This window comes from Stylophora pistillata, chromosome 14 (assembly GCF_964205215.1).
Source record: "Stylophora pistillata chromosome 14, jaStyPist1.2, whole genome shotgun sequence".
NCBI classification, from domain to species: domain Eukaryota; kingdom Metazoa; phylum Cnidaria; class Anthozoa; order Scleractinia; family Pocilloporidae; genus Stylophora; species Stylophora pistillata.
This window is the reverse complement of record NC_142532.1, coordinates 22,425,159-22,446,654: the sequence shown is the minus strand read 5'-3', so window position 1 is coordinate 22,446,654 and position 21,496 is coordinate 22,425,159. Positions and strand designations below refer to the sequence as shown.

The 21,496-nt window shown below is 38.1% G+C and overlaps 2 protein-coding genes and 1 long non-coding RNA gene across 8 annotated transcripts; 2 read left to right on the top strand and 1 right to left on the bottom strand.

Moving 5' to 3' along the window:
- Window positions 1-2,864: 2,864 nt before the first annotated feature.
- Window positions 2,865-11,372, bottom strand: LOC111334553 (ubiquitin-conjugating enzyme E2 E1). 3 transcript variants are annotated; one of them, XM_022940341.2, is made up of 8 exons: window positions 11,228-11,372; window positions 10,149-10,345; window positions 9,365-9,591; window positions 8,955-9,005; window positions 5,839-5,971; window positions 5,188-5,232; window positions 4,479-4,581; window positions 2,865-3,733 (listed from the first exon to the last, which is right to left on the bottom strand). In XM_022940341.2, exons 3-8 carry the CDS (start codon window positions 9,526-9,528, stop codon window positions 3,636-3,638), a joined length of 594 nt encoding a protein of 197 aa, XP_022796076.1. In that variant the 5' UTR covers window positions 9,529-9,591; window positions 10,149-10,345; window positions 11,228-11,372; the 3' UTR covers window positions 2,865-3,635. The 3 variants fall into 3 exon arrangements, with proteins under 3 accessions (XP_022796076.1, XP_022796074.1, XP_022796075.1); XM_022940339.2 differs by having other exon boundaries at window positions 10,153-10,345; window positions 11,228-11,371; XM_022940340.2 differs by having other exon boundaries at window positions 10,173-10,345; window positions 11,228-11,370.
- LOC148717086 (uncharacterized) lies at window positions 7,335-9,034 on the top strand. Its single transcript, XR_015995225.1, has 2 exons — window positions 7,335-7,447; window positions 8,732-9,034. It is a non-coding gene; the product is annotated as an uncharacterized LOC148717086 (long non-coding RNA).
- Window positions 11,373-13,360: 1,988 nt separating the features above from the next.
- LOC111334536 (ubiquitin-conjugating enzyme E2 E1) lies at window positions 13,361-21,477 on the top strand. 4 transcript variants are annotated; one of them, XM_022940296.2, is made up of 7 exons: window positions 13,361-13,518; window positions 13,902-14,047; window positions 14,550-14,600; window positions 16,727-16,859; window positions 17,447-17,491; window positions 19,046-19,148; window positions 20,099-21,477. In XM_022940296.2, exons 2-7 carry the CDS (start codon window positions 13,902-13,904, stop codon window positions 20,194-20,196), a joined length of 576 nt encoding a protein of 191 aa, XP_022796031.1. In that variant the 5' UTR covers window positions 13,361-13,518; the 3' UTR covers window positions 20,197-21,477. The 4 variants fall into 4 exon arrangements, with proteins under 4 accessions (XP_022796031.1, XP_022796032.1, XP_022796033.1 ...); XM_022940297.2 differs by having other exon boundaries at window positions 13,383-13,532; XM_022940298.2 differs by having other exon boundaries at window positions 13,400-13,518; window positions 13,891-14,047.
- The last annotated feature ends 19 nt before the right edge of the window (window positions 21,478-21,496 follow it).

Below are 21,496 nucleotides of genomic sequence, written 5' to 3'. Positions count from 1 at the left end.
CCTTCCGTTGATAATATTAATTAGGCATCTTCATTGTAATTTTAGAAGAAACTCGAATTTAAATATCGATTTTGCTTCATAAGTGCCCTTTTAATTGTGGATCGAATAAATGAAAAATCATTCTCGCGCTTAATTTGAGGGTAAATTATGACCAACTGCTGAGGCCGGCTGACAAGTGTAAAACACATTTAAGGAAAAACAAAGGCCAGTTCACTCCTGAAAGAAGCCATTTCGTTTTCTGTTACCGTCTTAATTGAGAGGGATGCGTATGAATATTTAATGACAATCTCATTTCTGACGATCAAGTTTACCGTTTTTGCTTTAAAAAGTGCAACATTTCAATATAGAAGCTTAGTCAAAATAAATGTACTTTGAGAAATTTCACTAAAAGTGCCGAGCGAGGACTATTTGCGCAAGCTGTAAACTAGGATGTTCGCATTCCGACTCGATAAACAAAAACCAAACTTAAATTCATATTTCGCAGAACCTCATTAGCAGCTCAGGGGTTACTTTCACAGCTGAAACTTTACCACTTTAGAATCCTACTTGAGATGAGATTTGTAAATATTCGATTTGTAGAGTGATCAAATCTGATATTGTTGGTAGTTTTTTCTTTTTAAGTTCTGCTCTTTGATTTTTGTATTATGATCGCCATGGTTAATAACCCCAAAACTCAACTCTCTGTTTTATTTTACAAAGCAATCTCAATCTTTATGTTTCAACTTAGTTTTGTGTGGGTCAAGGGGAACAGTGTTTAGTTTAAACTTGAAGAATATCTGAACGAGATACTAGCTCAGGATTACAAAGAAAAAATTTCATGTCTTTACCGCATGACGTCAAACAGTTAATATTTAATCATATCGTCTTAGTTTTTACAAACGAGATGATATCTGAGTTACTTTTTTGAAAATCTTGTTACATTCTAAGGAATGTTTTTCAATTTAAAAATCAGCTTAACTAAAGGGACTTAGTAGTACTCTTGCTTGGTTGGTACCGTGTAGTATTGTCACTCAGTTAGGCATTTAGGGGGCATTTTGCGGGTTAAAATGGAGATTTTGATGGGCTGAACGTATTTAAGCCCGCTCGCGTGATTGTCCAGACCGTTTCATTGTGAATTTGCTCCGTTTTTATTTTCGCAATGCCCTGCAAATTGAAAATGATATCAGTGCTGTGCAAGTTCTTGATATTTCTGTGTTTTGGGCCCTTCTCAGGATAATTTTAACTCCCGTGACTCCGATTAAAATGACTCTGAGTCGTACCAGAAGTTTATTTATACCCGCGAACATAAGATATACTGTTTCATTTTACTGCACAAAGTAGTTCTACCTTTTTAGTCCGTGGGCAAAAATTTATACGTGACCATCCAAGTCAAAGCTGCAATATCTTCATGTGGTACTTTTTATTTCCTATGGAGTACGATATGGCGTCCTATCGGGGCCAAAATTCAACATTGCGATTTGACATTGTACTTTTAGTATTCTTCCTTATTTCGCGATTCGACATTCAAGTTTTTATTCCTTATGAAACTTTTTCCGATTCAACATCGTCTTTTTTTACAACTGAACTTCCAAGTTTCAAGTATTAAACATTGTACTTCTCGTAATTCCACTTTGTAGTTGTGGCAATGCAATATTTTTGTACTTTTGGTATTGATATATTCAACATGCAGTACTTCGCGCTATTCAACATTCAACTTTCCATCATCCAACCGCAACCCAGCTATTAACGAAGGAGCGCAGGCTCACTAAGGTCAAGTACCTTATGTAAGCCTCATAACTTCGTACGAGGTTACCCTGTGAGATGAAAAATGGACGATATCTCGTATTTGTTGGACTGTGTTCATAATAGCCTAGACATTTTAAGTAATGTTCAAGGCGAACATAACAGTCATGGAAATGTTCAGCTTCTTGTTGGTAAAGTAGATTTTTTTGCAAAGGATGTTGGTAAATCTAGACAACGATGATTTCATAACAGAAACCATGGGAAGAGCTCATAGTTTGCTGGTAGAAATCGAAAGAACTGAGGATTCTTATGGAGGATATAGCGCTAGTGTGCAACAAGATGGTAGATGTGGACGACCCTCGTACGTAATAAGCAAAGAACAGCTCTCATATTTAATTGAACAAGGTTTTAAATTGCAAGAGATTGCTACTATGCTTGGAGTAAGTTGCAGGACAGTTAAGAGAAGAATGATGTCATATGGACTATGTGTGTCAGGTACACACTATAGTTTAAGCTAGGATATTATGAACACAGTCCAGCAAATACGAGATATCGTCCATTTTTCATCTCACAAGATAACCTCGTACGAAGTTATGAGGCTTACATGAGGTACTTGACCTTAGTGAGCCTGCGCTCCTTCGTTAATAGCTGGGTTGCGTTTGGATGATGGAAAGTTGAATGTTGAATAGCGCGAAGCACTGCATGTTGAATATATCAATACCACAAGTACAAAAATATTGCATTGCCACAACTACAAAGTGGAATTACGAGAAGTACAATGTTTAATACTTGAAACTTGGAAGTTTAATTGTAAAAAAGACAAGTTGAATCGGAAAAAGTTTCATAAGGAATAAAAACTTGAATGTTCAATCGCGAAATAAGGAAGAATACAAAAAGTACAATGTCAAATCGCAATGTTCAATTTTGGCACCGATGGGACGCCATAGGTACGAGGTGTTTCTTAAGTTTGAGTATGTTGATGAAACGGTGGTCTGTGACCAAATAAAGGAAATCTAATGAGTACCCCTCTGATTATGGTACCGTTTTTCGCGCCTTCCAAGGTGATTAAATAATTATGTTCGAGATGATGTGAATGTTCAACTGAAGAGGTTCACTTGTATGAGAAATAACTCATTCTAATATCAGATAATAAAGAACCTTTATTATTTACATTCGCTATAGCATAAATAAGAATTTTGAACTGTCAAATTTATTCTATAGAGGTTTTGCACAGCAGCCATGTTGGATGGTAGGAACAATAGATTATTTTACCCACGGGAAAAAATTTCTTTCTTATGCAAAATATTTTCATTGTTCCTGCCATCCAACATGTCTGCTGTGCAAAACCTCTATACACACCTATAGTCTGACAATATTTCAACCTTTTTTCTTTCTATCAGATTGCAAATTTTAACAGCATTTTTGTTACGTCGTTAATCGCGACAAAACTTTTATCGAAATGAATGTCATTTAAAGATGCCTCTCGGAAGAATACCTCGAAAAGATATTTTTCAAGCTCGCTTTTCTACCTAAGTTTTCTTAGAAGAAAAATAAATTATCCAACCTTTCTTAAATTTTGTAAATATTCGTCTGAATTACTGGGTTTTGAAAACATTGAGTGTCACAAGAATCATTTACCTCTTATAATGTTAGCGTTCAGCGAGAGAGAAAAAACGCTCTCGAAACTATCTATTTCCAACAACACCAAAGCAAAAATAGTTCATTTCAGACGGCGCACGCACGTTCCTAATGTCGTTCCCAAGCCTCACCCGTTCTTTTTAAGAGGGCGAGATCTGGATACAACGCTACTTGTTATCTCGGAGGAAAATTTTCAAACACCACGTGCATGATTAGAGCCATGAACTGGAAACCTGATGGATGAATTGTAGCTGTTCTGTTCAATTTTCCAGTTTCTATGTTGCGTAGCGTTTGGTCCATTCCTTCGCTATTTTGTCGTGTTCTTCCCTATCGTTGACAAACTGTGTGGCGATGCTTCCCACAAGGGGATCAGCTGAGAAAAGACATAGAAAGAAAAGTAACTTAGAAACACAAATATATGATTCGTAAATTATCATCTTGATTTTTCCAATTGCCATTTGTTTTTAATCAATCGACATGTGCTATAACCCGTTGACCTCTTATGAGTGACCAGCGATTAGTTTCTTCGTACAATTTCACCCCTGAATCACACATTAAGCTCCCGAGAATAAAGGAAATGATAACCAGTTGAAGAAGCTCTTGATCGTTGAATAAATTCTCCTTGTCAGCAATTTAGGAAATACAGAGCACGGTATGGAGAATATACATACTGATGTCAGGATTTAAAGGGTCGGCTACTTTCTCCGATAAAGTGTTTTTCGATTGGGTGTCGTAAAACCAAAACCGCAGTAATCAAAATGACCATTAACCCTTTACACCCTTACATCAGTATGCATATTCTCCCTCCTGTTCTCTATACATTTCCCTAGGTGCTGACAGGAAGAATTTGTTTAACAATCAAGAGTTTCTTAGGTTGTTGATCATTTCCTTTATTCTCCTGACCTTAATGTGTGATCCAGGGGGGATATTGTAAGGAGAAATTAGATGCTAGTCCCTCTTAGGGAAAACGCGGGTTACCAAGTCTGGATTAGTTTTAGTCTTGAATCTGATTGGTTGAGAAAGTGGTGTGAGCTTTGGACCAACCACAGCGACGTAAAGATAAACCAAAGTAATCCCGGATTAGTTTCCACAATCAATTCAAAATCGCTCTTAGTTACCTGGATTACAGTCTGTGAGTAATGAGCAGACGGATAGAAGGACTTTTGATATAGTAAGAGCCGGACTCCAGCTGTCTTTAAGAATATCCAAACAAATCACACCCTGGAATGAAGACAAATGATAATAGAAATTAAATTTCTTGTCCAGTTTTGTTAACTCCACTGCCTATGATCACCACAGCTTTCCACTTATTCACCCATCTTGCTCCCAGGCTCTCTCTTCTTCCTGCCTTCCCTGTGCCATCCCGCGAAAGAGTCCTTGGTAAGGAGGACGTAAAGAAGAACGATCGCAGCCATCTAAACATTTCGTTCCCTGAAAGTTTTCCATCGCCAACTTTTAACATAAATCTACTAGCGCTCTATCACAAATTCTGAAATCTGATTAGGTGCACTAGTTGTTATGTATTTCGTATTATACGTTAAGTTTAATTACGTACGTATATTGATGCTTCTCATGATCTATTAAAGATCACGTCAACTCACAAGTTCCTTGTTATAAGAGCCGCAGGACGCGCGTTTTTTTCGTCCGCGGGAAGATTGGATACGAGCCGAGGAGAGGTTTGCCGGAGGTCTGACACTAATACTGCTACTTCCCTTGCAGACCTCTGCGGGCTCAAGGGTTTGATCGCAGGTTAATAGGACGTCTACACAGCAGGGCAATAATGGGCAATTGATGACAAAATCATAACATGCAAAAGGCCAGACTTACCTGGCTGTTGATATTACAATGATATATTCTAGTGCGGAAAGAAACCTGTAAACAAATCAAATACACAATGCTTCGTTAAATCGCCATATTTGTAAGGCACCACTTCTTTAATCAAACCCTTGTTTTGCGCGCGATTGGTTTATGGTGCCCACATCATTTTCAAACTCCAAGTCAGCTCTTAACCGTATGTGTTCATTTCTTTGAAGTTTGTTAAAAAGATGACTTCTGACATGCTAACTGCAATTTAGTGATAACTAGTCGGCGTCACTAAACTCCTCTTTGAATCACAGGCAGATAAAGAGAATTAGTACGCTATGGTAACAGGAGGGGAGTTTGACTGTACTTCACCATCCTCAGTCTCTAGTTATGTCACAGTTAAACGGAGCGTCGAAAACAGCCCGGGATTTCAATGGTTTTGCCTTACTCCACTCTGTGATTAGTCCAGAAAACTCGCACTACTTTCTCGACCAATCGGATGCAAAACTAACGCCAGTAACGACTTGATCACCCGCGTTTTCCCGCGCTTATTTACTGTGAGTTCTCATTGGCTCCCTTAAGTATATTCCTGTCATCTGATTGGCCGTTGTGATTTCTTTGGTTTTGGTTTTACGATACTCAGTCGAAAAGAGCTCTATCCATATGAATTCTTACTTTTGGTGGCTTGAAAGGATAATCCGAAGGAAAATGAATGTCGAGAAAGAAAACTCCTCCCTCGTATACTGATCCAGGTGGGCCGAGTATTGTCGAGTTCCACTCGTACAGATTGTCTCCCTTCGGGCCAGCGCTGCAAAAAAGTGAAGTATACACGAAAATTTCATGGAATACCAGAAGTACTGCATAGCTGTTTCGTAACATGAAACAGAAGCTACAGCAGCCTGCACAATAGACAGGACGTCCCGAGTCGCTTTGAAGTGCCCCCTTTTAATTGTCTTCGGTCACTGACAGTGTTAAAAATTTTAATGAATGAAAATGACGCCTTCAATGAAGAATGTATGTATGAAGAGAGTTTAACACTTGGAAGTGTTTCTTTAATTTATTTCCCTTAATTTTGGGATATGTTAAGGTGGCTCTGAGCTAACAATACAGTTTCCTTTAATTTACCAAAAGGTGAATCCTGCCTGCACGAAAGGAAGCAGTGTTACTATGGCAATACAGTTACCCATCGATTAAAACTTCGAATTGGGAATCAAATAAATAGATTGTCGAGTAAATAAAATGTTGATCCCTCGTGAAACGGGCGCGAAAGAAGGCAAGGAATAAGGCCTTATCATGTTGACTATTTTAGATCAGAGAAGACAAGCATTGTCTATTTTTATAAAATCTATCTTCGCGATTCTGATTTGGCAAACAAATAAGATTTGTCGAGTAAATCTTGTTCTAGGAGGAACGAAAACCTTAACTCGGTTCCTCTGTCTTTTAAAACGAAAGTCTGTTCCAGCAAGGAATCAGACAATGGCGGGACAGAAATTGAGACCGAGCGAAAACAAGGTTTTTAATGTCTGATAATGTGTAACTTTAGAAGATGTAAACTAATAACTATTCAAGGAATTGTACATCCGGAGATGTGAACTATGAAAGCTACAGCTTAACTTACATTTGTCATAGATTGAACCACCCAGAATGAACGTTTTACAAAAATAACTTGTAAAACTGTTGTACTTCTAAGTATCTCAGTGTTTATTTTTGACGGCCCTTAGAACCTGTCTTAGGCGAGATCGTCGCTCTTGGGAGAATTGAAAAATCCCATGAGATTTATAGCTTAAAAACCCAATACTTCCTTTCTGGGCGACCTTTACTCTAAACACTTCCGCTCTTTTCATGAAAACAAGAGCTTTCCAGGGTTTATAAGGCATAAGTCAACCATTTCACATTATCACGTTCCACTTGAGAAAGGCTATTTAAATCTGAGCGCGAAAAGGTCAAAGCTCAGATAAAGTGAATGATAGACGAAGAGAAATTGGCTAAATTTGGAAATGTTGAATAGTAATCTGCCGTTGTTACCATCCAGCCTTAAATTGTCCTAATTCTATGGTTTAGCTTAAGATTCTCGATCAGTTCATTTGAGATAAGCGAAGAAGGTTTGCGTTTCACCAATAAAACCACTTCGCGGGGATAAATGTGATTGTCCATAAATGTGAATTACAAATTTTTTCTTACAAGAGCTGGAGCTGACATCGTTCAAATCGCTCACAAAATCATGCTGTGCCCCTCTAATGGCAGGAAAAACTGTTGAAATATTAGTTAGCACGGAACCATATCAGTAAGTAGCGTTGCGCAGTAGATTTAAAATCTGACTTAAATTTTACAATTTGAAGTGTGTTTAAAAGAGTAAATTTAAAGGACAAAAGCGGCAATTCTTTTCTAAAACAGCAGCTGTAGATTTTAAGTTTCGTACGACAAAGTCAAAAGGTTATTTCGTGATTTTTAACTTCAATGCCGAGTTACTCAGACAACCGAAATGCGTTTGGATCGAGCCGTTTGCCAAAACAAATTTACAAATTTCAAATAACCGGTGTTAAAGTCATTAGCAGAACAAAAGGGTTTTACAAACACAGTAATCAAACAGTATTATACAATGCAAATTCTGCGTGAACGGGAGAAAAGAAACAACGAATGCTGCCAAGTTTCCGCTTAGTGTGAAAGTTTTTCCAGAAAGCGGCTTTCAATTCATGAAAAACTACAAGTTTCGTTGACGTTAATAATAAATATCGTAAGTTTGATCGTGCATTATGAGTATTGAAATTGACCAAAGCGTGCAGTGACAAATCTCCGACACAATTAAGAGAACGGAAAATTTAGTTCATTTGCCGAAAAAGGAGACAACTTCAATGGTTTATCTTCCCTTTTCGACATGCATTCAGGAGTATCGTGTGCCCGACGGAGAAAAGATCGTTTATTCTCGCCCTTCGGCAAACTTAATAGCGCTCTTAAAATCTCTCTTAGATATTACTTGAAAATGCTCTCGATTCACCGAAACTTAAAAATTCATGTCGAGTGATATTCTGCTGGTACCAACGGCGGACGAAATTGGGATAAAACTGAAAAGAATAAACAGCAAAACATTGCGATAAAATTGAAATAATTTCCAATTCGACTGCTACCAGTAATCGAATAAAATGAGCTTTATAAATTATTGGCTGTGCGACGCAAAAATAAGAAAATAATCCGTAAGCAGGTGTCTGAGAAATTGTTGATTTACATACAATATGTCACAACATGGAAGAATCAATCAAGAGGGATGCTTCCAGCAACAAAGAATCGAAACTCCTATATATTCAATGTATCAATTACTTTCTCACCGCAAACTTGAACAAACGTTTGTGAAATTTAAGAGCAAATCTGCTGATATTTAATTTAATTTTTTAGCCACAGAAATAAGTCGCCCAGATTCAAAATGTAAAGAAGCATCCATGTGTTGCTCGCTTTTTCAGCATACCTTGTTAAAGTTAACAAAAGAAAGACTTTATAACCCACGTGGCTAGATTAAATGTCTTTACCACTTTAAAATAAATAATTTAGCCTTGTGTGTCTGATTCATTGGCAGAAATTCCCTAACTGATGAAATATTTGACGATTGTTCCGCCTGCTTGGTTTTTAAGCTTGTGTGGTAAATCCTGTTTTCGCTAAAACGGGAAAGAGCCAGGACATGTTTAAAAGAGAGCTTACTATTCAGGAACCAAAACCCGCAATCCTATTGTTTTGACACCCAACAAGAAATTCAAAAGTCCAGCATCGCATTTTGAGGTCGAAGAAGGAGAGAGGGTTACCTGCAGTTTGGTGGAGGATCCAAGGCAATTTCAGCCAGTTCTCGTTGAATTCTGAAATAAAATACATCAAAGAAAATAAAGCATTACATTTTATGATTAAGAGACTGCCGCGAGAAAGGAAATATGTTAATGAAGCTAGGCCTCTACAGAACATCTTTAGTAGCATTGAGAGTCTGGCAATCTCAGATCTGATAAATTTCAAGGCCGATACTTGAAAACAGTGTATTAGGCTCTCCTGGCAATATCAAGGCCAATAAATCGGCTTTCAGTCGAGAGAACAGAAAACGCGGACGATGTGAAGTTAACATGCAAATTAGAGACGATCTGATGAATCGATGTGATTGCTGTCTCCACCTAAACTATCCTGTGGAAATTATGCGCAATCTGCGGCTTTACGGCAGTGAACGTACCTCTTAGCGGAGGTGGACGCAGATTTCACGGGCCGAGAGGTGGCCCCGCGGCTGCGAGCGGCCCGCTTTGTGCCCGCAGTTCCTGATGATGGGCCCTCATTCTGCTGGACAGTTCTTCTGTCATCGGCATTAGACGAAGAACTCAACGCGGTGTGTTCTGACATCGTTATTAAGATAAGGCACGCGTAGGATTTCACAAAGTGAATCAGTGAATTTGGCCGCGACCCCTAAGATGGTGGAAATGAACTTTATTACTTGATAGCCGAGTATTTCTCACTGAGGTTCACTTACATAGGCGCGCTGTTTGACACCTAAAGACACTCGTCAGACCCAATGATGGCAAAACAAATTTCATGCGCCCACACAGTCTGAATACGGCGAATAAACATGCTCTGATGATAGAATGCCTCACACGGAAAACTGGAGGAGATGAGCACACCACGTGACAGTCTTAAGACAGATTTGATTAAAGGGCAGTGACACACTTAAATGATGGCGGCCTATTCAGCCAGATTCAGAACGCTTCCCGTTATACTCTGCCTACGAGTTCGCCGTGATCTGTAATGCAATCATTTTATCGCTCATAACAAGGCCTTTAGACAAAGAATAATTTCTACTTGTAAAGATGCGATCTCCGTTCGTTTTTACTGGGATTTCTGCCTCCCGAAATTAAACTTCCCCGGCTCGATAGATCATGTCTGGCGCGGTCGGAAGGAAACTCTTTAGACGGCACGGTTGAATATGAACAAATGATTGGTGATACAGTGATATAAACAACACTCACGTACTCCCTAAATGATGTCCTAACCTTTCACAGTGAAAATGGACTGTTTCGGTGTTGATGTGACGATTATGAATGGTTTGAAGATAACTCAAACCGTAGATGGATCAAGCTTCTCGGCCTTATAGCACTTATCCCAGCTGCCGAGCCTGTTCTTGACTCGTTAATCAAGCGCGCAAGGCATTACTATTCGTCTCCGCCTGTCAAGGAAAGACGTCATTAAGTTATCAATAGACTGCGTCATAATACTAATTTATCGGCCATCAACATGACGAGACGATCGGCCAATCACATGCCGTGTGTGGTGAGCTTCTGAAGGAGGTCGAGTATCACACGAAACAGCTGTCTGCGATTCCCAGAGGAATAAAACAATGCCCGTCGTCTGTTGATTGACACCTTCGAGTCGAATACAAATAATGGTTCCAAGGACTTTGTTTGTTCTTTGAAAAGCATTGTAGAAATTCAACTGTGAAACCGGAGATTGAAAGGCCTCAGACAAGGAGAGGAATAGTCTCACTCACTAAATTGTAAATTTGCAAATGGGAAGCCCGCAAGTTTCTTAAAGTGAAATTCAAACCACTGCGGTTTGCCAAAGTTGCCAGGATTCTACAATTTCCTTTAACCACTATAAAACCACTACTGAGATCACAGCGTATCGAATAAATTTTAAATTCCGCCTTATTATTTCTCGAACATAGGTAAAGTTCATTCATTTGATCATGCACTTTCAACTTCTTATAACCTAACTTGGATAACATGGCGTTTTGCAACAATCGAACAACATGTGTCCTTGTTTGGCAAAATGTCGGAAATTGCGGTTTTAAGAAGAACCCTCCAAGAATATTTCATTTATTTAAGTTATTTCTTTTATGCCCTGAATATATATTTCAGTTCTGTAATCGTTTGGATAAAAGTTGATCAGCCTTTTTTATATGTCAATAACAAACAGAATGTTCAGATTTTAGGTACTGGAATGTACAATAAAGAAGGGCAAAGGATTTAAATTTTATCCAATCACTTCGTAAAACGCCTTTTTAAGACTTCTCAGGGGTTATTGAAATCACTTTACCTAAGCTTATTACCTGTAACACTGAGGTTCGTCCTTTCCTTGACATTAGTACCAGCAGTCTATAGTTGTAACAAAAAAGGCCATGTTAAATGTTTTTGTAGTCCTGTTGTTGTACAAACTCGTTAATAACCATTTGAACAATGCCTCTATTGCGCGGACTTAAACAAAATATTTGCCATTGTTTTGAAGTGTTATTGAAGTTTTCACGCTTCAGTAAATCGCACGCTCGACAACGCAAGAAACTATTCCCAAGGGGACACCAGAAGAAAAAAAAAAAAAAAAACCTATTTTCCCGATTAACACAGATAATGATCTGTTAATTACAAGATTAGAATTTGTAGTTTTTAAAACTCTACTCCAAGGAAATATTCTGGGGGAGAGTTATTTTGTCTGATCAGTCGACGGTAAGTATGCAAATTTTCTTGTTGTAGAGCTCATAAAATATTAATGATTTTAAATCATATTCGCAGATAAACCAGAACGAAAGAGAGACGAACAAAGGTTTGATAACGAGTTGAATGGTTTAATTTAGCGCTTATTATAAAAGTCCTTTTTACCGAGAACTTTAATGACAACTCGACGAAATCTGTTTCAAGGAATGCTTGCCTAAAATTACAGACAAAACATAAATGATTTTAGTTGTTATTAGGCTCTTCAAAGTCAAACAAATGGCTTCTGACTTTGTAATGAAAGTCTGACCATCGAATGAATAAACAAACCGAAACATTGGGTAAACACAAGATCCTGTTACAGCAGAAATTGAAAGTCTTGTTTTCCAAATACAATCTTATTCTACAAAACCAGGCATTTTGTAAAGAGCCAAAAAAAAAAAAAAAAAATGAAAACAACTAAATTTGATGAACAACCGGTTAAAGCTTTGATCCTGAAGAAAATTATTTTGAAAAAGATTTTCTTTTAGAAAATGAATTTATTCAAATAATCTACGAGCTAATCTGCGATAAATTGAACATTTAGCAAATATCAAAGCAGCCGTCAATTGGCAATGTAACCTTGTTTTTCTGTATTGATACGACAGTTCTCTGAACTGATGGCGCTGATTAACGATTTATTGTATAATTCTTGTTTCATTCAAGTACATTAGCAAAAATCAACAACAACAACAACTCTATGATCTTCAAAAATACAAAAATATAACAGTACTTTAAAATGAATTTTCATTTGACTTTTTGGTAGTTAAAGGCTCTTTCGGCCGGTAAGACAAAGTGACAAACTCTGATCGAGTGCGGTATCGATCCGGAAACTTGAATTCAGACAGCCTTTCGTTGCCGTTTCCATCTGTCAGGAGAAAAAACTAAGTCGTTGCCCTTGTGAGAAAACTCTTGGATTGCTCACCGTTCCTTCTGGCAAATGGAAAACTTGTGCAGATGCTTTCTTAGGTCACCATTTAAGTCTGAAATTTAGATTGATAGCATTGTACTTAATACGGCACTCTATGAATCTTTTATTTTGAAGACTAATGTGATGATGATTCGCTGCAATCACAGGTTTATTGTCCCGCAATGGAAAGTTTCATTCACCGTTCATGTAACTTATTTGTGTATTCAGATTTCCAAACAGGTGCTACTCATGAAAAAAACTGGCTACCAGTCGTAAATCAAATATTGAAATGCTTGCAAATAGCTTTACCAAATGATATAAACCTCATTTTGTCCTTAGCACGGCTAGACAAATCCAACAAACAGATTACCTTCTAGCTCAATTAAAAGATGATATGTTTGGGTCGTCACTGTAAGCGCTACTTTCGCAAAATCAGGCTGCCAAAAAGCTGTCTAACAGATCGCTTGACGACACTTACCATATAAAAATGATTTCCAACGTTCTACTCGCTACACAGGTATGGAAAATGGTGCTTAAATCTCTAAATATGATGCGAAATCCTCTTATAAAGCTTAAATCTTTGTGACATGTCAAAATGCCTGATGTAGGCAGAGGTTCAATTGCGGTGTGCCGAACCTTTTATCTGCTAATCAATTTACAAGACCTCGAAGATAGGTTGAAAGTAACGAGTATTAACCCACATTCGACTGATAACTCCTTTTTCAATTAAAGCGATTGGTCCTAGAGAGATATTTCTTTGGACTAAATTAGAGTCTACGCACCATACCATTAATTAATTGCTGACATCGCGTTGACAGGCGGAAATACTCAACATCTTCCAAGCAGACGGCATTTGTGACGCCTACATGACGGGTGGGCTGTGAGCTTAAAGTTCATTCCCGTATTTTGCCTTTGTGACGAGTTGAACGAGTCCAAAAACCTTCTAGAGACACACTTGATTTCACTGTGAGTGTTCTGGGGTGAGTTCTGTTGTAACACGAGCAGGTTTTGCGCAGTTTTTTATATCTGGCGATGTAACCACAAGGACATCTGGTGGCGGCCATGTTTGTTCTTGAAAATCTCTCTCAATGCTAAAGTGTTGCATTTTCTCGAGATCGCGAATCGTTTGCCTCTTGAAAGCAGTCCTGGTTGTAGTCCATTTATGAAAGAATTCGTCGGTCCATTTCGTGTAGTGAAATAATTCCTATTTGGCTGTACGTTAGAGCGGCCGGCTTGCTTGTGTTACAGCTTTACGCACACCAAGTCGCCAAGGCTCTTACAATTTCCGCGTGCTATTTGAGTGAGGTTTCTTTATATCTGTATGTGTATTAAACACAGTTTTTATCTAGATGTCTGGGCGAGCAGCAGAACAGGCAAACCGGCCAACAGCTGAGGAGAATGACAACACACGAGCATCGACCTTGAAAAGGGAGCTTCGTGATAAGAAAGGGGGAACGTCAAGATCGCCTAAGACACTATCTACTGCTGTTAAAAGGTAGACCTTGGGAATTTGGTTTTGTTACCTCTGCGACCCAGATTCTATTCACCTCTTTCACAAAAAGACTTTTTTCGAAGCAAGCAGGTTCACACGGGGTATGAGGTTGTCTAATTTCGAGGTTCGTTGTAGCGTGAAGTGAATGTAACACCAAAGTCCTTGTTCACTTGATGCGGAGTTTGATCGGTAATTTGCATGTTAACTTTGTCAAGCTCGCTCGCGCTTGATTCATGACCGATTGCGTTCAGAAATAGCTTGATTTTTAGCAAATGTGTCAAAGAATCACCTGATTTGATCAGATCTGGAAAAACTGCGCGAATTTCGCGAGAACGAGCGCGAGTTCGGTTTCGCGGCAGAGGGTTATTTGTGATCTCCGATATTGACGTAAGGCCTTATCTTTGTTTGTCTTCCACAGTTGGGAATTGGGACTATCAGCTCTGCTAAAAGGAGGCATTGACAGATTGGTTTTCCTACACTTAATTGTTGTACTTTTTATTTTCAGAATTCAGAGGGAATTAGCAGAAATCACTTTAGAGCCGCCACCGAACTGTAGGTAATTCAGTCCTTCAGAAGACGCTCACCCTTCAAACCTCTTGTTTGGAAAACAATGGTTTGCGGTTTTTGTTTCGTATTGTGAATGAAGCATGTTGAGAAACTTTCATCACGAGTTCGGTGAACTGCCGGTTCCTCTATTCAGTTGCAAAAAAACCACACCGAGCCAAGAAAATTTCTTCCAAATTTAAACGAAAGCGGCTTGAGTCAATTATTGAGAACTGATAAGATGATATTAAGGCGTTGTGAGGTATTTTAAAGTGTACGAAGGCTTTGTTACCAAAGCCAAAACTAATTATGCGTCGGAGCTCATTGTATATTTTTAGAATGTCGTACTTCACTTCTATTTCTATCTTGAACACGGTAAACACACAACCTTTAGGACACATTGAACGCCCTGTGAGGCTAATACTGGCTCGTATTTCTCGACTTTAGTCACCGCTTCGAAGACGGAAGATTTCGAGATCTGGATGTGTTCATAATTTATGCAAAGAGAGTTTGGACACCTGCCTCATATCACAGTAAATGTTGGCGGTTGAGGTTTACATAACAACGGCTGCTTGTCATCTGCGTTGCATGAAGTTGTTCGTTCTCCAGGCTTCATGGCATGGTGGCAATTATGAATCAGTCTAAGATATTCCCTGAAACCTCGATGGCGCACTCAAATCAAAGGCTCAGATTTTCAGAAGCGCTATTTCGTAGATTTAATCGTTTGAAATTGTGTGTCAAAAACTAGATGATCATTCCGAAAATTTCCACTCCAGTGATTAAGGCTAATTGTTGGACCAACAAAACTCCTATTTCAGTCTGGCTTTATAGCGTATTTAAATCATTTTTGCTCAATCGATCACTCAATAAGAGGACGGACGAATCGCACGCGCACGCCAATGAGCTTTTCACATATTCCTATCAAAGTGTTTCACATTCAGCAAATGACACAAAGCAAAGCAATGCTCCCGAAAGATTTATAGTTGACTTCTCCGATTTTTATTTCCGTCTGGAATACAATCGCTTACGCACACGTTAAAAGCCATTTGATTAGGCCTCAAAAAATTTCTGCTGAGGTAATTTTCCAAAGAATCATGAAAATTTCTGAAAAGCTTTTCCATAAGACAAGTCTCTTAACTCACCCGTTGTCACAGAGAGCCGAGAAATACGTTCAGTCGTTGTTACTGTTTTTTATTGATATTTTTCTTTTGTTGACTTACGGCTGGAATGATTGCCGCATTTCCCCTAAATGGAATTTCTTGAAATATTTTGAGCAACTTAAGCGAAAAGAAATTTTAGTCTAAGCAGCTCAGTGGGAAAACGGACTAACGAATTTCTCAATTCATTGACATTTCGACTAATCAGTGACCTTTTAAGGTTATCAAAGTGATTGTTAGCGAAAACAGTCCTTTTGTAGAGCCAGTTATCGATGAAAGATAAATTGACGTTTTAAGAATCTTCATAAAGGTAAGAGAAATTCTTCCTTTACTTCTATCCACAGCTCCTGAAATTGTCTAAATGCGCGACAGCCGGGCACGGTTTATAGTGAACTGAATGTCCGGCAGTCAGAAATCACTGACGATTGTAAAAATTCAGTTTAATTTATTCGCTCTTTCCTGATTCTTAGACTTACATGACTATTACAAATATTGAATCTCAAGTATTCTCTAGGAAGGAAACTTTTAAGAAAACTAGATTGGTTGCGGGTCGGTGTCACGCATTCATGTAGGCTTGCGAATTTTTTTTTTTTAATCGAATTTTGTGGATCCTAATTAGCGCACTTCTTAAACACAGATTGCCACAACTTATCATAAATACATTTTCGCGTGCTTTATGTCTGGTGTTTACTATCTCGCATGACGTTTAAAAATAAGATTGATTAAACACTTGTTTTATAGACATTGCCGCACAATATTAACATTTTTTGAGCATTTATCTTGTAAATGACTAGTTAAAACAAAATCGAAATGCTCGTATACTAATGAAAAAAAATCGTTGTTAGAAAATAATGATTTTTCTTCAGAGGTCATTTTGTTTGCTATCCTCGCTTTCAGGAGATTTCAACGCCTCTCAGTTATGTTCACAGCTTAAAACTCGTTCGTGACGCAATATTTTTTTTTTTTGCCCTTTTTGCTACAGCGCTGGTCCTAAAGGCGACAATCTGTACGAGTGGAACTCCACCATTCTCGGTCCACCAAAGTCAGTCTATGAAGGAGGAGTGTTCTTCCTCGATATTCATTTTCCTACAGATTATCCTTTTAAACCACCCAAGGTATGAATTTAAAAATATTATCCTAGCAAATGTAGTAGGTTCTTCAAATTCATGACATGTCGGTCTCTAATTCTCGCTTTCTAAGAGAGGAAACTTTCGTACTTAAAATATTAATTTAGAGGTATTTTCAACCCGAAGATTTTAAGTCGATGTAATGAATGTTGCGTTATCAAATTACATTCTCGAACTTGTTTCATGCAAAGATTTGCACTTTTTTTGTATAATCCTAATAAGGAGAGTTTTGTCCATATCAGCTCATTATTTTGAGCATTTCTCGGAATAATAACAATGTTCTTTACTACATTTTTCAAAGCAGTATTAGCTCTGAACGATGTCAATCGTTATCATATGCCGAGTGACCCAGCGTTCTGAAAATAACTTTATTTTCGTATATTCTGTTATCCGGTTATTTTCGGGAAACGAGTAAACCTATACTAGACATATTTAGACCGTGCGAGGTTCACGAAATGGTGTCAAATAGTTCATAACAGGTAAAAATTTGTGGCGTTACAAAAATAACAGAGTTAACAATATGTCAAAAGTTTGATTATTTATGCAATGTACACTTTCTATTTTTTTCTCCGAAGGTAACTTTTCGAACAAGAATTTATCATTGTAATGTCAATAGCCAGGTGAGAACTTTTTTTAAAATTTGATTTTTGCATTTCGGCTTACAAACGAATTTCGAACAGGTTCAATTATTAAAGCATAATGCCTCCCTTTGAAAAGAAAAAACTCGCAAAACTAGCTTAATTCCATCTCCTGCTCAAGAAACCTGAATTTATGTTTGTATACAACCTACAATGTGATCTGACTCCTGCAGAGATTGATGGTTACAAAAGCTGGTATTGTTTCAGTTCAACGTTTTAACATTTTTTTAACTGCTTCATGCGACATACGAATATATACACTTATAGTCAGATAGTGACTGGGCGGAACAGGGAAATAAGGAATGAATGAGCCTTTTACAATAAAATGGCTGTATAGTCAAACATGGCAAAAATTTACGAGCAGATCTTGGCAGTTGTATTTTTCTAAGGATACCAAAGTGAAATATTACATCAGTGTATAATTAGGACATCTAGACTAAATATATGCACAGACTTTGTGAACCCACTGTGTAGAATGTCGAAGGGTTCTTGTTTATTTTTCGTGTATTACAGTTTTCTATTTTTTTTTTCTCGAGAGCCTTGGTCTTGATCGGAAATATCCAACCATTCCTGATCAATAAGAGAGACATTTGGAAACATTGTAACAGAGAATAGAAAATAAGTTACTTTAATTTGCTCTAAGAAAAGAAAACAAAAGCAAGGAATGAGAAAACGTGATATTATGCCAATCAGTTTGAAATGCGCAAACACAGTTGATCGCGTCAAAGTCATCTGAGATAACTTAGTTATTTACTTTAGAAAGAAGATGTCAGAATCAAGACAATATACGGACAGCTTTTTTTTGTTCTTGTATTATCTGTGTGTTCATCGCCAAATTTCCGGAAAATTGAATTCAACTCTGAGTTGGAGTAACAACGACATCTGTCTAAGGCTAAGAAGGGACTAAACTAGGGTACCCCACCGGGACTTGCTTAAGCGTCGGCGTCTAACCTATTAGCGAGCGCCATCCCAGTATCGAAGATACTATGCTAATGTCTGATAAGTACATCAACAGTCACTCAAATGCAAATGAACAGCAGATTACCGTGTTATGGATGTCCTCCCCTGGGGTGGGATGGTGGGATGTACAAGCCCCCATTTAAACCAGCTTCAAGCTGAACTGGGTTGGCTTGTCTAAATATCGTAAATACATACATACATACATACATACATACCTACCTACTTACCTACCTATCTACCTACATACATACATACATACTATAGATACTGATCTTTTCTTCTTGTCCATTTGATAGATAACTATTTTATTGCCTCGGGGTTCTGAACGTCATTCCACACTTTTGACTCCTAAAAGTGACTAGCATCTAATTTCTCCTTACAATATCACCCTGAACCACACATTAAGGTCAGGAGACTAAAGGAAATGATCAACGACTAAAGAAGCTATTGATTGTTAAACAATTTCTCCTTGTCAGCACCTTATTAAATGTATAGAGAACAGTATGGAGAATATATACACTGATGTTAGTATAGGGTGTGGAGAGTTAACACGATAAGTTGTTTTTTTTTTTTTAGGGAGTGATTTGTCTAGATATTTTAAAAGATAACTGGAGCCCAGCTCTGACCATTTCCAAAGTTCTTCTTTCTGTCTGCTCCCTTTTGACAGACTGCAATCCAGGTAATGTGGTTTCAATTCCGAGACTTGATTAGCTTGTAAAATCTCTCAATAGTTTTTATAAAATGTGTGATTGAATAAAATCTCACATTCTGATTGGCTAAAGAGGCGAAGTATTTAGCGTAGCGTTGTGAGTTGAATTGCATCTCTTGCATCGCTCATTACTGCTTTCTTTTTTCCTTTTTTTTTTTTCTTTTTTAACTTTTATTCAATTATGCGACTCAAGGAAAAACCGACTTCGCACTTATACAATTGAATGCGAAATTCCCTAGTTAGGTAGTGAATTTTGGTATAATATTTATCAAACACGTGACAAAAATGTAGAAACTTATCATCTAGAGTATGTCATATTAATGTAACACCTAGCCTGTTCGACGTAAACGGTGTTCTACTAGCGGCGAATGGAGGTCTGGGTCGAGTCTCGTTCTTTACCCAACCTGACCTGGCCCAGCCTCCCTCGTTTTTTCGCTCCTCTCGATCTCATCCTATCTCGCACCGTGAACTATCACCCTCCGTGTTGCAAACTGAACAAGTCGATCAAGTGATGTAACTCAAAATTCTCTCAACTGCTTTAGTCTGAAGGAAATGTTTAGAGGCTACAAAACTAATTGGTCTATCTTGTCGTGTTCTCATCGGCTGCGAGACTTGATTAGCGTCGATAGAGATGTCATTCCGATCGATTTGTTAGTTGTGTCGAGTGTCAAGTCAAATTACGATAAATCGACTTAAGAAAAACGGCATAGAAAGGTCATTATGTGGTTGTGTTTTTGGTGTGAACGCGGGGGCAACGATATGATGAAAATGTGATGGTACTGACACTATCTGAGCGCGGAAATTGAAGGTGTCTCTCTCGCGAAGCAGAACTTTTTCTTTTTCTTACGCTCTTGACAAGACGAAGATACGTTTTTCTTTATTTCACTTTCTTCTTTTTTGTATAACTGTTATGTTTTCAGCGGATCCGTTAGTGGGAAACATTGCGGCTCAATACATTTCTAACCGCGAGGAACACGACAGAATAGCGAGGGAATGGACCCGACGATACGCCACATGAACCTGCTTACAGAAGAACATATTAAATCGCTTTAAACTGTGTAAATAGCTCACATCTGAGATCGGCTCTAAGAGCTCAATTGAACTAGCGGGGGCCTAGTAAAGAATTAAAGATCGCGTGGGAGCTGGAGATGATCTCTAGTTTCCACGCGGGATTTAATTTTCTTGCGATGTTATTTCTGTATCACGGTAAAAGATATTTAAGAAACTTTTAAAGCCGGTCACTGATGAATTATTTTCTGATGAGCCATTCTTACACGACCAAGTTTTCCTTGATCTATCGCTCATGCAAAACCCGAAGTTTATTTTGTCGCTAATTCGTCTTGCTCTCGTAACCAAGTCTGATCAACAGATTAAGAGAAACCTTTATAGGTTTTATTTTCTCACATTTCGTTCATTCACAAGAGCTATTTTTTCTTATAAAGTCCTCTTAAGACGTTATCTTTCGGTCTCGAGGGCACTTGACCCTTAATGCACCTAACTTTTTCAAGTCGCGCAAACAAAGAAGAAACAAAATTGTATTCACTGAAATTTATGGTAAAACTTGGTCGTGTGAAATCGACCTAAAGTAATCTTTGGTAGGGGCCGACCATTTAACTTTTGAGGGGGGATGGGTGATTTCTGGTGGTCAAGAAATTTTTTTTCTAGCAGTCTGCTGTGCAGGATATTTTTTCCGATTTTTGGTACATTTTTTCTGTTACATTTGGGCTGCATGCAATTTTTTTCTTCCAACAAGCGCTTGGAGGAATTTTTTTTCAAAATCACCCCTCCCCCCCCCCCCCTCAAAAGTTAAATGGTCGGCCCCTCAAATGAGACAAAATATTTTGCACAGACGATTTTGACACCAGGACGGCGACCGGAAGTAAATGGGACTACTTCGATCTGTCGTGCCTTTACACAAAGCCATCGTTTATACATTTTAAACTGAACGCTGCATTGTAAAAAGGAGAGAAATCCTCCAACTGCAGACCACATTTCAAACACGTCTGTGCTTTAACTCCCTTTTAATTTAATAAAACCACGTGTACGCTTTCGTTACTATTGTTATACAGATACATTCAGTTGGAAAGCAAGATTATTTAATTTAAGTTATTCCAGTTAAATTGCGCAAGGCGAGATCGGTGGAATTCTACTGTAAGTTCACACTGGCTCTCTCAGAATGGTTTAAAAATAGCTATAACAATATCGACTGAAATTGCCGCATTAAAGTTTGCTAATTGAAAGTATTGCGAAAAATTAATTGCTAGTTCGGTTGGAAATAAAAACAAATCTCACTTATTAATGCGGTTCATTTGTCTTAT

Coding starts and splice junctions, on each gene's coding strand:
- LOC111334553 (XM_022940341.2), bottom strand. CDS start 9,528: ATGTCAGAACACACCGCGTTGAGTTCTTCGTCTAATGCCGATGACAGA. Junction 5,972..8,954: donor GATCCTCCACCAAACTGCAG/GTAACCCTCTCT, acceptor ACTTTTTTGCAG/CGCTGGCCCGAAGGGAGACA. Junction 3,734..4,478: donor ACTCACAGACTGTAATCCAG/GTAACTAAGAGC, acceptor GTCTTTTCTCAG/CTGATCCCCTTGTGGGAAGC.
- LOC111334536 (XM_022940296.2), top strand. CDS start 13,902: ATGTCTGGGCGAGCAGCAGAACAGGCAAACCGGCCAACAGCTGAGGAG. Junction 14,601..16,726: donor GAGCCGCCACCGAACTGTAG/GTAATTCAGTCC, acceptor TTTTTGCTACAG/CGCTGGTCCTAAAGGCGACA. Junction 16,860..17,446: donor ATCCTTTTAAACCACCCAAG/GTATGAATTTAA, acceptor TTTTCTCCGAAG/GTAACTTTTCGAACAAGAAT.